At 44.2% G+C, this 17361-nt stretch overlaps 1 protein-coding gene and 1 non-coding gene across 2 annotated transcripts in view; both read left to right on the forward strand.

Annotated features, from left to right (window-relative positions):
* Nucleotides 1–16635, forward strand: part of DNAJB11 (DnaJ heat shock protein family (Hsp40) member B11) — a 38688-nt gene extending 22053 nt beyond the window's left edge. The window contains exons 5-10 of the mRNA XM_040357095.1: nt 4886–5028; nt 8063–8145; nt 8248–8305; nt 13110–13221; nt 14660–14819; nt 16342–16635. Coding sequence (XP_040213029.1) covers nt 4886–5028; nt 8063–8145; nt 8248–8305; nt 13110–13221; nt 14660–14819; nt 16342–16406 — 621 coding nt within the window. The 3' untranslated portion in view covers nt 16407–16635. The remainder of the gene's footprint in view (nt 1–4885; nt 5029–8062; nt 8146–8247; nt 8306–13109; nt 13222–14659; nt 14820–16341) is intronic.
* On the forward strand, nt 11626–11729 carry LOC120944568. Its single transcript, XR_005750430.1, has one exon. It is a non-coding gene; the product is annotated as a U6 spliceosomal RNA (small nuclear RNA).
* Nucleotides 16636–17361: the final 726 nt, after the last annotated feature.

The following is a 17361-nucleotide window of genomic DNA, read 5'->3' on the forward strand; positions in this document are numbered from 1 at the left end:
ATGTTTGTTTGGCTTTAACAAGAAGTTGACATGCAGAAGTTCTGCCCATGGAATATCCAGGTTTATGCCCTTGTGGAGACCCTTAGACTAGAGGAGGTTCAGAAATTAGAGGGGTTTCACTGTTGGTACACTCATGGTATCAAATATGTTGCTCAAATGTATACCCAACAAACTAATGACCTCTCAGGATCTGCAAGAGACATAGCCGCTGCCTACATCTAGATTCTTGAACTGGGACTTATTTAATTTTTTTAATAACCTTTGCTGGAGAAATACCTGGCTAGTCTAGTTCTTCCTAGATGTAACGGGTGGGAGCAAGATCTGGGCGAAATACCTGATGAATCCTAGCTTACGATGTTGGAACAAGTGACACAAATATCCCAATCCCCAACACAAAGACTTCCCGTAATCGTTTATCATACGTAGTTTAAGGGGTGTACAATATACCCTATCTAAATCGGGCTGTTACTCTATTGATAGAACAACAAATCTATAAACGAAGAGGTAAACCCAATCTGTTTTCTAAGCTGTTTTCTTAAAAATTCTGCAGTGTTAGCTAGTCATATGCCAGAGGAGGTATATCTGGGGATCTAGGTCATACCCAGGTATATCATCTACTTTCTGAGCATCGTGGCATGTAGATTCTAATCAGAAATGGTATGCACAATATTTACTATTTTGATTGGTGGGTGTTTTTTTTTTTTTTTTTCATTATTCTTTTAATTTTTTATGGTTTGTGTGTACTTTGTACACATTTTGAAAGCCGCAATAATTTTTATAAAAAAGAAAGAGGCAACATAAGAAAACCAAGGAATGACATAACAGCAGTAAATGGGCATAGTCTATAAGCCATAAAGGCCAGCGGGTCCTGGAGAAGATCCCCACATGTCAAGAGTAAGAGAACAGAGCAGAAGCCTGAGGGGAAAATAGGCAAGAAATGGATGCTGCAGGGTAAGGCTGGATTCACACCTATGCAGTTTTAGTGCATTTTGCAGATTTGCACTACAGAACGTGTTCCATAGGAACCCATGTTAAATGGACTGTAGTGCAAAATGCACTAAAACTGCATAGGTGTGAATCCAGCCTAAGGGGTCGTGCCCCTGAAAAGGGGGGCAATTGACCAGGAGACCAAAAGCCAAGAAGAAGGGGAAGGCAAGGGCTCTGGAGCAAGACTGCCTAAAATAGACAGCCCAAGCTGGCTTGAGGGAGAATAGGAAAGCCAGAGTTCCCTGATTTTAAGGAACTTAGCGTGGGAGTCATTGTGAATGCTGGACATGGGTTCATTGAGCATCAACGAGTGCTTTCCATAGACACTGACGGTAAGCTTAAAGGTATAATTTTATTTTAATTTTTTCCTAAATTACCTTTAGTGCAGTCCTCCTTCACTTACCTCATCCTTCGATTTTGCTTTTAAATGTCCTTATTTCTTCTGAGAAATCCTCGCTGCCTGTTCTTCTGTCTGTAACTCCACACAGTAATGTGAGTCTTTCTCCCTGGTGTGGAGTGTCATGCTCGCCCCCCCCTTGAACTACAGGAGAGTCAGGACGCCCACTAACACACAGCTCCTTTCTCTATCTGCAACGTAGAGACTGTCCTGACTCTCCTCTAGTCCAAGGGAGGGGGCGAGCACGACACTCCACACCAGGGAGAAAGCCTCGCATTACTGTGCGAAGTTACAGACAGAAGAACAGGAAGTGAGGATTTCTCAGAAGAAATAAGGACATTTAAAAGCAAAATCAAAGGATGAGGTAAGTGAAGCAGGACTGCGCTAAGGTAAAGGAAGCTATTTAGGAAAAAAAATTGTACCTTTACAACCCCTTAAGTCTAAAGGCCCGTACACACGATACGAAAATCAGAAGTAAAATTTTGTCTGACGAACGATCTGTCGATTTTTTTTTCAGAACGTTAGTATGGTGCTTTCGACTGACGATTCCGATTTTTCGTCTGTCAAAAGCTGGATGTGCAGACTATAAAATATTTGTCATGCATGAACTCGATGTCCGGTTTTCGTTTTAATGAGTGCGAAAAAGTTGTAAGAGCAAGACTTGTGTTCTGTTGTATGAGAATTTTTGTATGGTGAGTAACCTCTTCACTTTTGAAATGAGACTAGCATACAACAAAAAACAGACTAATGTCCGGTACACACGATCCGATTATCAGACGAATGATCGTCCATTTTTTTTTTTTTTGTATGCTAATCTCACGTCAAATCTGAGTTTACTAAAGTCACGAAAATTCTCGCACGACAGAATAAAAAATCGGAGGTGATGTCATGTGTTGTAATGCATTTTCGAACGACTGCTGTACTGATTATACGAAAATCATACGATCTGGCATCATACGAAAAAAATTCCGGGCATGTCCGATAGACTAATATCGGATGAACTGTCCTGATCGGCTCTCAAAAGCTCTGTACTAACGATCCGATTATCGTACGATCGTTTCAAAAGCGGGCATTTTTCATATGATTTTCGGATCGTGTGTACGGGGCTTAACGGTCATCCGAAAATCTGATTGTGTGTACGAGGCTTTAGTTGTTGTTTCTGCTAAATCATGGTAATCGGATAATTTGGGTGGGAGAATGGGACTTCATTATGTTCATGTAAGTGGCCTTCAGACTTTGGCAGGGAGTACAATGACTAAACCTGAAACGCAGCATGGCTTTTCGAGTATGTTTTTATTTGTCTGTTACAATAAACGCTAGGGTTGTCCCGATACCACTTTTTTAGGACCGAGTACAAGTACCGATACTTTTTTTTTCATGTACTCGCCGATACCGAATACCGATACTTTTTTTTAAAATGCAGCCATGTGTCCCCAAATGCAGCCATGTCTTCCCCCCCCCCCCCATATGCAGCCATGTCCCCCCCCCCTCATATGCAGCCATGTCTCCTCCCCCCCCCCATATGCAGCCACGTCTCCTCCCCCCCCCCCATATGCAGCCACGTCTCCTCCCCCCCCCCCCATATGCAGCCACGTCTCCTCCCCCCCATATGCAGCCACGTCTCCCCCCCCCCACATGCAGCCACGTCTCCCCCCCCCCCCCATATGCAGCCACGTCTCCCCCCCCCCCCATATGCAGCCACGTCTCCCCCCCCCCCATATGCAGCCACGTCTCCCCCCCCCCATATGCAGCCACGTCTCCCCCCCCCCATATGCAGCCACGTCTCCCCCCCCCCATATGCAGCCACGTCTCCCCCCCCCCCCATATGCAGCCACGTCTCCCCCCCCATATGCAGCCACGTCTCCCCCCCCATATGCAGCCACGTCTCCCCCCCATATGCAGCCACGTCTCCCCCCCATATGCAGCCACGTCTCCCCCCCCCCCATATGCAGCCACGTCTCCCCCCCCCCCCCATATGCAGCCACGTCTCCCCCCCCCCCATATGCAGCCACGTCTCCCCCCCCCCATATGCAGCCACGTCTCCCCCCCCATATGCAGCCACGTCTCCCCCCCCATATGCAGCCACGTCTCCCCCCCCCATATGCAGCCACGTCTCCCCCCCCCCCATATGCAGCCACGTGTCTCCCCCCCCCATATGCAGCCACGTGTCTCCCCCCCCCATATGCAGCCACGTGTCTCCCCCCCCCATATGCAGCCACGTGTCTCCCCCCCCCATATGCAGCCACGTGTCTCCCCCCCCCATATGCAGCCACGTGTCCCCCCCCCCCATATGCAGCCACGTGTCTCCCCCCCCCATATGCAGCCACATCTCCTCCCCCCCCCCCATATGCAGCCACATCTCCTCCCCCCCCCCCATATGCAGCCACATCTCCCCCCCCCCCCCATATGCAGCCACATCTCCCCCCCCCCCCCGCCATATGCAGCCACGTCTCCCCCCCCCCCCCGCCATATGCAGCCACGTCTCCCCCCGCCATATGCAGCCACGTCTCCCCCCCCCCCCATATGCAGCCACGTCTCCCCCCCCCCCATATGCAGCCACGTCTCCCCCCCCCCCCATATGCAGCCACGTCTCCCCCCCCCCCATATGCAGCCACGTCTCCCCCCCCCCCCCATATGCAGCCACGTGTCTCCCCCCCCCATATGCAGCCACGTCTCCCCCCCCCCCCATATGCAGCCACGTCTCTCCCCCCCCCCCCCCATATGCAGCCACGTCTCCCCCCCCCCCCATATGCAGCCACGTCTCCCCCCCCCCCCCCCATATGCAGCCACGTCCCCCCCCCCCATATGCAGCCACGTCTCCCCCCCCCCCATATGCAGCCACGTCTCCCCCCCATATGCAGCCACGTCTCCCCCCCCCATATGCAGCCACGTCTCCCCCCCATATGCAGCCATGTCTCCCCCGCCGTCTAGCTGATCGGTGCTCAGGCCAGGGAGCATAACAGCTTTGATTTGAATAGCTGCTGTTCCCCGCCGCGCGTCGTCATGGCCCCTCCCCCTTGTCCGGGCACTTTGATAGACAGATCACCTGTCCAATCCTGGGAAAAGTGCCCGACAAGGGGGGGGGGGGGGCATGACGACGCGCGGTGGGGAACAGCAGCTGTTCAAATGAAAGCTGTTATGTTCCCTGGTCTGAGCGCCGATCAGCTAGACGGCGGCAGCAGCTCTCCTCCAGTATGATGTTATACATACCTGGGGACTGCTCTGCTCTCCGCCTCCACTCCGCCTTCCTCACTGCCCCCTCAGTCTCCTCTCTGATCGGTTCCCGCCCCCACTCCGAAAAAAAAAGTATCCGGATTAGGCATCGGGAGCATTTGCGCGAGTACAAGTACTCGCGCAAATACTCTGTATCGGTCCCGATATCGATACTAGTATCGGTATCGGGACAACCCTAATAAATGCTTATGCTTAAAGATATATGTATGTACTATTTAGTAAAGTGTTTGTTTTCCTGTGTCATGAATTTTTAATACCCTTTCGTAGGTTGTAAGAAATAAGCCTGTAGCACGACAAGCACCAGGAAAACGTAAATGCAACTGCCGGCAAGAAATGAGAACTACACAACTTGGGCCAGGACGTTTTCAGATGACTCAAGAAGTTGTTTGTGATGAATGTCCAAACGTCAAGTAAGTACACCTATTGATAATTGGTGAGATCATGTTAAAAGAGAAGTATGGGTTTGCTGTTTTTTTTTTTTTTTTCCCAGTCATATTTACCTAGGTGGATGCAGCATCAGACCGATGATACATCTGTCGCCTCTTCACTGAGAACCGATCCATCGAACATCGCGATTGCTCAGCTCTCAAAGATTCCAGAGTGGAGAGCTGCTGCCTGTCACTCATCAGCTCTCCTGCTCATTGGAGTGCTGAGCTGTGGAGGGATGGACAGCAGCCATCACAGCGGGTCGCTGAGAGGCTGAGACTGCCATTATTCCAGGCACCTGGAGGATTCTGAATGGCAGAATCGGGATGACGCGGTGCCTGGACTGGTCTTGGTGACGTCAGTGGAGAGTGGACAGGTCACAGGAGTGTAATTTTGTTTTTAGGAGAAGCTCAGCCAAATGAGTTAAGGCTGGACTTCTCCTTTTTAAATACCGGTAATATGAAATCTAAAGTTTCACCTATCATATTCTATTGAATCAGTGAAACCAATGTATCAGCTAGTTCCTCTGTTCTGGTGCTCCTGCTGATTCATTCTTTGTCTGTCTGATTTTGTTTGTGATCACAAGTGTAAGGAAGGCCATTTTAGTGTAGTATGTTGATGCCTGAACACAGCATGCAATGTGTCATATACATCCTGTTATCTGAACTAACTGATATATGAGAGAGCGCTTTTGTGATCCCAACTTGTTCATTAAACCTCATTTCCGCTCCTAAATCAAGCTTCTTTATGTCTTTGTGTGTAAGCATGAGGTGCCAATAAGTAGCTGATCAGTTGATGAACACCAAGGATGAACTCGGGAGTGTTCGCAACTAGCGTGTGCACAGCCGGCCATGAAGTCGACACTGCACAGCGCTAATCGCAAGTAGTGAGACATTTTCCTGATGTGCGACTGCAGAGATTAAGAAATGTCTGACTGCCTGTGATTTGCGCTACCGACTTCCTGGCGGGCTGTGCATATGCTAGTTGCAAACACGTCTGAGCTCATTATTAATGATAATGATTCTTAATGATACAAGGATGGATCTTTGTATACGTATAAGGCCCTGTATACACGGCCAGGAATCCCATCGGAGAAAAAAACGTTGGTTTTCCTGACGGGAATCCGCAGTTCTTTTGAATGGCAAGATTGTGGTGACGTTGTCGACTACGACGAGCTGGTACTTGTCACATTCGATGCTGTCGCCGCCATCTTGCTACACCCCACACTAAACTTGTATACTACCGCGCATGTGTCAAACTTGTATTAAGCATGCACGGGTTTACCTGGGACAGGTAAGCATACAGACGACCGGTTTTCTCGGCAGGAAACACTCTGCCGGGAAACCCGACGAGAAAATGGAGAGCAGGGTTCTCTATTTTCCCATCAGGATTCTCTGCTGTTTTCCTGACGGGAAAACTGCTAGGGAGCATACACACGGCCCAGGATTCCTGGCCAAATGCTCTCCAGTCGTGTGTACGAGGCTTAAAGGGTTTGTAAATTATTTTTATTTTTTTTATCTTAATAGCTTCCTTTACCTTATTGCAGTGCTGTTTTCATGTCCTCATTGTTTGTTTTTGCTCTCAAGTTGCTGTAATTCTTCTCTGATCTCCACACTTCCTGGTTGTCTGTTTCCTGATGACCACAGTACTGGGAGCTTTCTCTCTGTGGTCACTAACTTCAATGAGGTGTGATTACTGTGTGTCTAGTTTCTAGTTTCGTTTTCCAAACCATCACTGCTCTATGGCTCTGTATAGCACAGAGGCAGAAAATAACATGCAAAAACTAGATGCAAAATCGAATCTAGAAACTACATTATATGATTGATTTTGATCTATTTTTAATCGTTTTTAAAAGGAATCGGTTAACTATTATGTCTCTATACCCTGTAAACAGTCATTTCAGCAAAAAAAAAAAAAAATCCTTTACAACGCCTTTAAAACCACTTAACCCCCGGACCATATTGCTGCCCAAAGACCAGAGGACTTTTTGCGATTCGGGACTGCGCCGCTTTAACTGACAATTGCGCGGTCGTGCGACGTGGCTCCCAAACAAAATTGGCGTCCTTTTTTTCCCACAAATAGAGCTTTCTTTTGGTGGTATTTGATCACCTCTGCGGTTTTTATTTTTTGCGCTATAAACAAAAATAGAGCGACAATTTAAAAAAAAATTAATATTTTTTACTTTTTGCTGTAATAAATATCCCCCAAAAATATATAAAAAAACTTTTTTTTTCCTCAGTTTAGGCCGATACGTATTCTTCTACATATTTTTCGTAAAAAAAATCGCAATAAGCGTTTATTGATTGGTTTGCGCAAAAGTTATAGCGTTTACAAAATAGGGGGTATTTTTATGGCATTTTTATTAATATTTTTTTTACTAGTAATGGCGGCGATCAGCGATTTTTTTTTCGGTATTGCGACATTATGGCGGACACTTCGGACATTTTTGACACATTTTTGGGACCATTGGCATTTTTATAGCGATCAGTGCTATAAAAATGCATTAGATTACTATAAAAATGCCACTGGCAGTGAAGGGGTTAACACTAGGGGGCGGGGAAGGGGTTAAGTATGCCTGGGTGTGTTCTTACTGTGGGGGGTGGCCTCACTAGGGGAAACACTGATTTTCTGTTCATACATTGTATGAACAGAAAATCAGCATTTCCCCTGCTGACAGGAACGAGAGCTGTGTGTTTACACACACAGCTCCCGTTCCCCGCTCTGTACCGAGCGATCGCGTGTGCCCGGCGGCGATCGCGCCCGCCGGGCACACGCACGGGGGGCGAGCAGGGAGCGCGCGCGCGCGCCTCCGGCGGCGCGCACGCGCCCCCTAGTGGCGGCTATACGATAGGACGTATAGCTACGGGCTCTCGCCCAGGAGAGCCGACCTGCCGCCGTATAATGACGGTGGCTGGTCGGCTAGTGGTTAAGGATCTTTATCTCCAACAGGAATATTGTGGTGTTGAATCTTGCTAAAAGTATTCTGTGCTCCTCAACAGTATATTTATTGTTTTGTAGACTTGTAAATGAAGAAAGAACTTTAGAAGTGGAGATTGAGCCTGGTGTTCGTGATGGCATGGAATATCCTTTCATTGGAGAAGGTAACTACTATGTTTTAATTATGTGTTTTTTTTTTTTTTTTTTTTTTTTTTACATTTGTACACTTAGTCGTTTTACTAATTCTTATGATTATTTTTTTTAAGGGGAACCACACATTGATGGAGAGCCAGGTGACTTGCGTTTTCGAATCAAAGTTCTCAAGTAAGGAGATGCTACATTCATCCCAATTGTAGTTTATGAAAACTTAGCTAGATCTGCAGGGGGTACAGGAAACATGGGTTTTGAAATGTATTATGTTAATTATTTAATTATGCTCCAGCTCTGGCCCCAAAAGTCAAGTTTCCATGCTAAACACTTGAAGATGAGGACTGCTGCAGTCTATCTTCAGCAGTCTAAGGCCCCTGCACAGTCCTATCTATCGCTCCTCTTCATTCAGTCACAATTGTGCATGTTTTACCAATAACAGTAAGGATGAGCTCATGCATGTTGGCAAACCCCATGCGCAGAGCCCACCAGGAAGTCTGCGTGCGCTAATCACACGTAGTGAGACATCTCCCGATCTCTGCAGCCGCGCATCAGAACAATGTCTCACTCCCTGTGATTAGCGCAGCGCAGTGCCGACTTCCTGGCGAGCTTTGCACATGGGTTTTCGAAAATGCCAGAGCTCATCCTTGCATAACAGTTGAGACAGAGGTCATATGTTGCATGGAGGAGTTCTGTGAGCTTATTAATCACCCCTGGTAACCATTTAATGCTGTTATCCAGCCTCTGTGTCCTCTTTAACCACTTGCCATCCAGGCCAATTCTGGCATTTCTCTCCTACATGTAAAAATCTTTTTTTTTTTTTTTGCTAGAAAATTACCCCCAAACATTTATATATGTTTTTTTTTTTTTAGCAGAGACCTTAGAGCAGTGTTTCTCAACTACAGTCCTCAAGGAACTCCAAAAGGTCATGTTTTCAGGATTTCCCTCAAATGAAATGGCTGTGGTAATTACTAAGGCAGTGCAACTAATCGAATCACTAATCTAATCAAATCACCTGTGCAAAATAATGGATAGCCTGAAAACATGACCTGTTGGGGCGCCTTGAGGACCGAAGTTGAGAAACGCTGCCCTAGAGAATACAATGTCGGTCGTTGGAACTTTTTATCTTGCACGGTATTTGCGCAGCAATTTTTCAAATGCGTTTTTTGGGAAAAAACGGTTTCATGCTTTCAAAGAAAAGAAAACAGTAAAGGTAGCCCAATTTTTAATTTTTTTTTTGCATAATGTGAAATATGAAGTTACGCCGAGTAAATGGATACCTAACATGTCGCGCTTCAAAATTACACACGCTCGTGTAATGGCGCCAGACTTCGGTACCTAAAATACCCCATAGGTGACGCTTTAATTTATTTTTATTTTTTTACTGATTACATGTTTTGAGTTAGAGGAGGTCTAGGGCTAGACTTGTTGCTCCCACTCTGACGTTCATGGCGATACCTCGTGTGTGGTTTGAACACTATTTTCATATGTGGGCGGGACTTATATATGCATTCGCTGCTGCGTGTGAGCATACGGGGATAGGGGGAATTTAAATATTATTTTTTTATCGTTAATTTTACTTACCGTATTTGCCGGCGTATAAGACGACCTTTTATACTTAAAAATTTGGCTCAAAAATCGGGGGTCGTCTTATACGCCGGATGCAGACTGCGGGAGTCCATTTTTTTTAAAAGCCGCGCCGCCTCCTCGTGCTGTTCCGTGATAGGCTCAGTGATCCGCCTATCACGGACATCGTCTTGTCCTCAGCCTCCGAGAGGACATCCGTGATAGGCGAAACACTGAACACAGGCTCTGCTGGGAAACTGAGTGTTCCACCTATCACGGAACAGCACAAGGAAGAGGCGTGGCTTTTAAAAAATGTACGCCCGCAGTCTGACTCACTAAAATGAAGATCGGTGAAGTGTGGTGAGACAATGGCACAGTGAGGTGTCGTCTTATACGGCAAATGTATCCCAAAACCAACATTTTAGCTGGAAAATTAGAGGGGTCGCCTTATACGCCAGCAAATACGGTAAATTTGTTTTAGTTTGACACTTTAAAAATAATAAAAAATAATTTGATCACTTTTTTTTTTATTCCTATTACGAGGAGTGTAAACTTCCCAGCCGAGGCAGCATTGTTTGACTGCAGAGGCTGGGCTTGACGTCATAACATCGCACCTCTGATGATCATAGAGCCTCCGGCGACCATCTGGTCTGCCGGAAATCTCTATGGTAAACACCGGAGCCAGCGGATCCTGTCTCCGACTCTCCGATCGCATCGGTGAGTCGGGAGAAGCATCGGAGGGGGGTGTCCCCTCTCACAACCCATAAGAAGATCAAGCGGCTGACCAGCCACATTCTTATGGTGTAGGGAATCGCCAGCTGAAAAAGACAATATCTAAATGATGCCTGTAGCTGCAGGCATCATTCAGATATACCCACGCACAGTCAAGGATGTCATATTACGGCCGGTAGGCGGTAAGTGGTTAATGATAAAATTTTTGCAAATAAAAACGTAAAAAAAAAAAAAAAAAAAGCAAACGGGTGCAAAATAAATGGTTTTATGAGAAGGGATTAAAGCAATAAAAACGTCCATACTGTAATCCGTGCATAGCACAAAAGGTCTTCTTAAAACAGAAGGTATTCAGATTTCTCATTCATTTATCATACATTACAAAAATACGAGGATAATCCCTCATTTCAATGTCATTGCTTATCGCTCCTCTGTCCAAATGCACATCCAGAACTGCTGGTGTATAGTGCGGATATCGCCTAATGTTATACATCTGATTTGCAATTCTTACAATAAATGAGGTTTCAGGCTATTTTGCCATTATCCGTGTTTGGAACTCTTGACATCTGTGGAGTAGGGTCCCAACTGTATATGAGCCCAGGTTCACACTGGGTACGATTTGCTTCGATTTGAGATGCAATTTCACATGTGAAATCGCATCTCAAATCGGCGGCATTTGCCGGCAATGACACCGTCCTAATCGGTGCGACGCCGCATCTGCGGCGCTGCACCGATTTCAAAAAGTTCCTGTACTACTTTTTGCGATTTCGGGCCGCGATTTACATTGACATCTGTGCAGAAACCTGCACAGATGTCTCTTAAATCGCGGTCGAAATCGGGACTGCCAGTGGGAGTGAAGCCGTGTGAGTTCAGCTGAAGTCGCACGGCTTCACTCTCGCAGCCCAGTGTGAACCAGGGCTAAATGAGAAAGTGTTCTCTTATTTTTGTATATGTAACAGAATGAGACGGATCCTTTTAGTTTATGAAGGCTTTACTGTGCTAAAATGTAAAGGAGAAATTGCAGATATCCTAAAGAATTTCCAGATTATCAGTGGTGGACCAAGATCAACAAAGATGACAATTCTTCAAATTAGAACTTGTCATCAAATTAAAACAGTTTGTTTTTAAATGTTCTAAACCCCTCTTATGTAGTAACAATGTAATCGGGCCTCCTTTCCTATTAAGATGTGAGTAGGTGTGTTTGCTTCGGTAGCACATGCAGTATACCAAAATTGGAATGATACAGAGATTAGCATGGCCCCTGCGCAAGGATGTCATGCAAATTTGTGAAGCGTTCTATATTTAAAAAAAAAAAGATGCGAGTAGGTGTCAAACTTTGGACGGACAGAACCAAATTTTATGACTTTCACAAATGCTAATAAAGTACACCTCTGCCCAGACTATGGACATTAAATTGATTACATATTTCCAACAAGCAGTAAGGCTTTTTGAACAAGCCACCCCTGACCTCTAGCTGCTTTTACTGTGGAGTTATCCATTTTATAAGTTTACAGCAAAGACTACAGTTCAATTTCAGTTAACTTAGAGAAGCATTCTGCTGCAGCCGTGAGCTTGACAACAGCTTTAAGAGCCAGTGCAGGGCTTTAGAAATCAACACAAAAATCTGCAGGAAAATAATAATAGAAGGAGGAGTTACTTGGGACTGATTTATTGTAGGTTAAGGGTTATTTAGGGGATAAACAAAGGCAAATAAAAAAAAATTCTTGTCCAATTCCTTTTAACTGACATTGTCTGCAAATTGTAGTTGATTTACTAAAACTGGAGTGTTCAAAACTTGGTGAAGCTCTTCATAGAAACCAGTCAGCTTCTAGGTTTTCTTGCCAAAGCTTAAAGGGGTTGAATAAAAAGTTTTTTTACCTTAATGCATTCTATGCATTAAGGTGAAAAAACATTGGCGGATTAGCGCCCCCCAGCCCCCCCGTTTACTTACCTGACCCCTCGAAAGTCCTGCGCCGTGAACGCGCTTGCTTCTTGGGCAGGCTTCTCGGCTCATTCATTGGTTGATTGAATGCAGCCATTGGCTGGCGCTGCTGTCAATCACATCCAATGACGTGATGGGGGCGGGGCTAGGTAATACAATGAGTGGCTATGACCGCTGGCTGAATCACAGGAGCGCGCCCGCAAGAACTCATCACCATGCGAGCTCGCTTGCATGAAGGTGATGAGTTCTTGCGAGGGAGACCCCAGAAGACCAGGTTCGGGGCCACCCTGTGCAAAACGAGCTGCACAGTGGAGGCAAGTATAACATGTTTGTTATTTAAAAAAAAAAAAAAGTTAGAAGCTGATTGGCTACCATGCAGCGCTTCACCAGGTTTTACACTCTCCAGTTTTAGTAAATCAACACCACTGTTATTTTGTATCTTTCTACTTTGCGTTTTGAATGGGGTTGATAAACACCGTTGGACAACTTTTTGCTTCTTTGTTTTTGTTTTTGTTTTTGGTACAATGCTTGTCTGTCTAACATCGATGGCTTTTGAATAAAGGCTGGTGATTTTAGCTAAAGAAATGCAGGATCGCACTTAATTTTCCTCTTCTGTTGCTGAGTATTTTTTGTGCTGCTTATTTTCTATCTCCACAAAACATTTTGGGGAAGCAATTGGGAATGATTGGTAGAGCTGTTAAAATGTATATAACCTTTAATTTTTTTTTGTATATTTATAAACAGGCATCCTATATTTGAAAGAAGAGGCGATGACCTATACACAAATGTTACCATTTCTTTAGTCGAAGCTCTTGTGGGTTTTCAAATGGAAATTAGTCATTTAGATAACCATAAAGTAAGTCAAATGGTTTTATATTGACATATATAAAAATTGTAAGTGTACAATAAAATAAGTGTTCACCTACACCTTTGCAGTGTGCACAGAGCTCAAAGCAAGGTTCTCCTACACCTGTTTATACTAGTTGGAAATGCACATAATGGTGGGCCCATGGCAGATTGACCAATGATGAGTGAGCCTTTAAAGCAGAACTGTTTTGTTTGCCACACTGTCCCTTGCTGCTCTGCTAACCGCTCTCACTCATCGCTACTCTCCATCAGCTAGACTTTTTAGCCTCTGTGGACATCAAGGATGCATACTTGCATATCCCCCATCTTTCCAGCACATTAACGCTACCTACATTTTGCTGTAGTACTACCATTAGATCTGTCTTCTGCACCCAGAATGTTCACCAAGAATTGGATCCCATGCTAGCCTTATTATGCTTCCAGGCTAACCTCTATTGTGGGATATCTAAAGGATCTCCTATTGATGGAACACTCTGCACAAATTCTGACTGACTTTTTTTTTTACACCTGTGGCACGGATTAATACTAATGAGGCACGGATGAGGCTGAATGGGCACAAATCAGTGCTGTGGGCACTTCAGATCCAGCCCACAAGGGCTGCTGCACCGACTCCCTCCTGTCCTCACACACTGTACTGATTGGTGCGAGGAGAGGGGAGAGCTGAACCAGACATGCACCAGGTTGTTGACAAGTGATCGCGTGGTAAGGGGCCACTGTCATTGGCCCTTTACTGCAATCTGATGCGCCAGGTCCGGCGAGCAGGGGGTGCCCAAGAAGTGCGAGTTCATGAGGACATCCCTGGATGCCGTCGCAGAACTAGCCGACCACGCTGTAGCCGTCATTTCATTATGGCCCGGTCTGCAAGCCATGATTAAGCACTGATTGCAGTGTGAAACGCGTAGGCTGCCATCTCCATTTTTTGCTGTACTTTGTAGTGCATTTGCCATCTGTTTTAAAATAAAGACAACCTAAGGGTTTTTGGAAGTGCGGCTGTCCATTCTCCTAGCCTCTACTTTTTGCCTTGTGCATTGCCGGCACTCCTGGTCTCCTGAGAAGCTATTGATTGTCCAGCATACCCACCTAGAGTGGTAACTCCCCTTTCATGGCCCGGTCTGCAAGTGGTTAAAAGGTTTATTTGGATCCTAAACCTTTAACAATCGGCAGTACAACAAACATATTGCTTAAAGACAATATGAAATATACAGTGCCTTGAAAAAGTATTCATATCCCTTGAAATTTTCCACATTGAGTCATGTTATGTTACAACCAAAAACTTAAATGTATTTTATTGGCATTTTATGTGATGGACCAACACAGTGGCACATAATTGTGAAGTTGAAGGAAAATGATCAATGGTTTTCCAAATTTTTTACAAATGAATATCTGAAAATGTCTACTACATGTAATATTTTTTGTCTTCTAACTAGGTTCACGTAATGCGTGATAAAATTACTAAGCCTGGCGCAAAACTTTGGAAAAAAGGAGAAGGCCTGCCAAATTTCGACAACAATAACATCAAAGGTTCTCTGATTATTACTTTTGATGTTGACTTTCCCAAAGAACAACTAACAGAAGAACAGAGAAATGGTATGTGTGTTTTCAGATGTACTTTTAAAAATGTTTGTCACAAGAAAACTGATTCTATGATTAGCATCGCTCGTAAAAATACAGGGAAAAGCTCAAAGATGTTCATGTCTAGTATATATTAGATTAATCGGTTATGACAATTGGGCACTTCTGGATGTACCACCAGCGCCCGTGACAACCGGTTTTAATACTGTGTTCCAGTAGCCTACCACATGGGAGTTCAGGTGGACATTTTTTTTATCATATAATTTAAGGCAGCAGTTTTGAGAAAGGATCGCTTTATGAAGGGTGAAAATTTTACAATACAGTGGGATTTCTTATGCATGGTATTTTAGCAGTGAGGCTTCAAATAACACAAACTTGTAGTACAATGAAGCTCAGTATTTGTAGTAAGTTCTGGGCCCTAAAGTGTGCATGCCTGTATAACTGCATATGTTCTGTGGGATAATCTTTTACAAATTGTATTTTGTAATATTCAGACACAGCATAGTGTTTGGCAGTAGCAGTCTCCTGCACCACATTCATGTTAATCGGGTGTCTACATAAATGTTACAACCAGGGCTTTTTTTCAGGGGGAACTTGGGGGAACTCAGTTCCACCACCTCTGGCTCAGACCCCTTGGTGCCTGCTCACCACAATTACTTGTAAACACAGAAGTCTGGTTTCTGTGATTACAAGTGACAGCTTTGTAACCCCCTGAACTCTGCATTCTGTATGTAATGCAATCCTGGTATTTAATGCCCCTTTAAGACCCTCCTACTGTTTGTGAAATATGAACGGGTCGTGGTTGAGTTCCTGCACCTATTTTCTGAGAAAAAAAGCTCTGGTTACAACTATTAGTCTTCTACCTGGCATTTGTTGTGCATTTGCAGTGTTCATAGTCTGTTTTATCCAAAATAAACCTCAAATGTTGTGCTAGTCTCTGTTGCTACAGAGGTTTCAGACATTTATGTAGTGTCTTGTGTTTACACTGCAGCACTTGTTTTGTGCAGTGTTGCAGCTAGTTAACGTTACAAGACTGAGCCCTTTACATGACATATGTTGTACTTTTGGATAATACATAACCATATCACTATAATTTCCCCACAGCTATAAATGCTGAAATATAATTTTGGTACCACCTAGTATTTCCTTAAAGCGGGATTCCGGGTATATTTTTTATTTTTTGCAATCCACAATACATTACATTCAATATTCTTTTACAATTACACGAGGGGTACATAAAACAGTGTAAACACTTACCTGATATCTGCTCAGTCGATCTTGTGGCTGTTTCCATGTTAGCTGTGGGCATTTTAAAAAAAATAACAGAAAAAATAGAGATTATGTAACCTACCTGAGCCTCAAAACTGATCAGTACAGTTTATCTCCAAGTGTGATCTTTGGTTTCACCCACCTGCCCTGTGAGCCTGTTTATAGATCAGTAACTTTGTCATTACATGTATAATTTTTTTTTTCAGGAGTGCTAATTGGTTATGGTGCTGTATTTATATTCTAAATTAACTTGTTTTTTGTATTTTAGGTGTGAAACAGCTTTTGAAACATGAATCCGTACAAAATGTTTATAATGGACTTCAAGGATATTAACAATGCATAATCTTTATGCAAAAAAAAAAAAGTAATTTGACATATTTATTCTGGGTTTCTTTGGATTTTTATATAAATAAATGTTCTGATTTCTTGGTCTTATATTAGTTGGCAGTTTTTCTTTATACATGTTGCGACATGTGGTGTTTCAGTATTTTGTTTACAACTTTTAAACTTCTTTTACTTTGATTGAAACAATATAAAAATGAACATTCATTTCAAACAGGAACATTTACAGGTTGTATTATGAAAAGATACCTAGTTTTTTTTTTTTCTATCCAAATATGTTAAATAAAGTCCGCTGAATGGGTTAAATTTTTATTATACATGAATTTCCCTTTCTTCAAGTTTTAAGAGTATGTGTGTATCTCAAAAGGGTTTTCCAGTCGTACAGTACTGGACACAGGCTCCTTAATCATCATGGCTGGTTATATGCAGCTATTTCAAGTGATTGGACACTAAAAAACAAAATAAGCCGCGGGGAGGGACATCCCATATATAACCCCATCTAGCCTCAGCTTTTTGTTAGTGACCTTAGGCGATGTACCCAAGCTTGCCTTCCTCTATGGAAGTTTCTCTTTATTTCCCTCCTTGGATGATGATTTTTCTATTGATTTGGCTGCAGTGCGGCACTTTATCCAGCCTGTGTATCAGTTGACCCCTCTACAGAGCCTTGGAGACTCTACCCTGACCCTGCCTGGTGGAAGATGCAGGGCCAGCCTGTCATTTTTCTTTTGTTACGGGTTCCTGCTGTAAGAGCAATGCATGGTTTTAGCCACAGGGTGGTTTGCAGGTCCAAGGCCAGGGTCTGACTGGCGCAAAGTTCTGGCCCTGAAGACCTCTGTGGGGATCTGCCCATCATAAATGGTGAAGCCAGGATGAGTTTAATCTTCTGTTTTATCCTGTCTACTAGATGTGGTAAGCATGGGCGGAAGAACTTTATACGTTCAACCCA

The sequence above is a fragment of the Rana temporaria genome, chromosome 6, assembly GCF_905171775.1.
Source record: "Rana temporaria chromosome 6, aRanTem1.1, whole genome shotgun sequence".
NCBI lineage: Eukaryota > Metazoa > Chordata > Amphibia > Anura > Ranidae > Rana > Rana temporaria.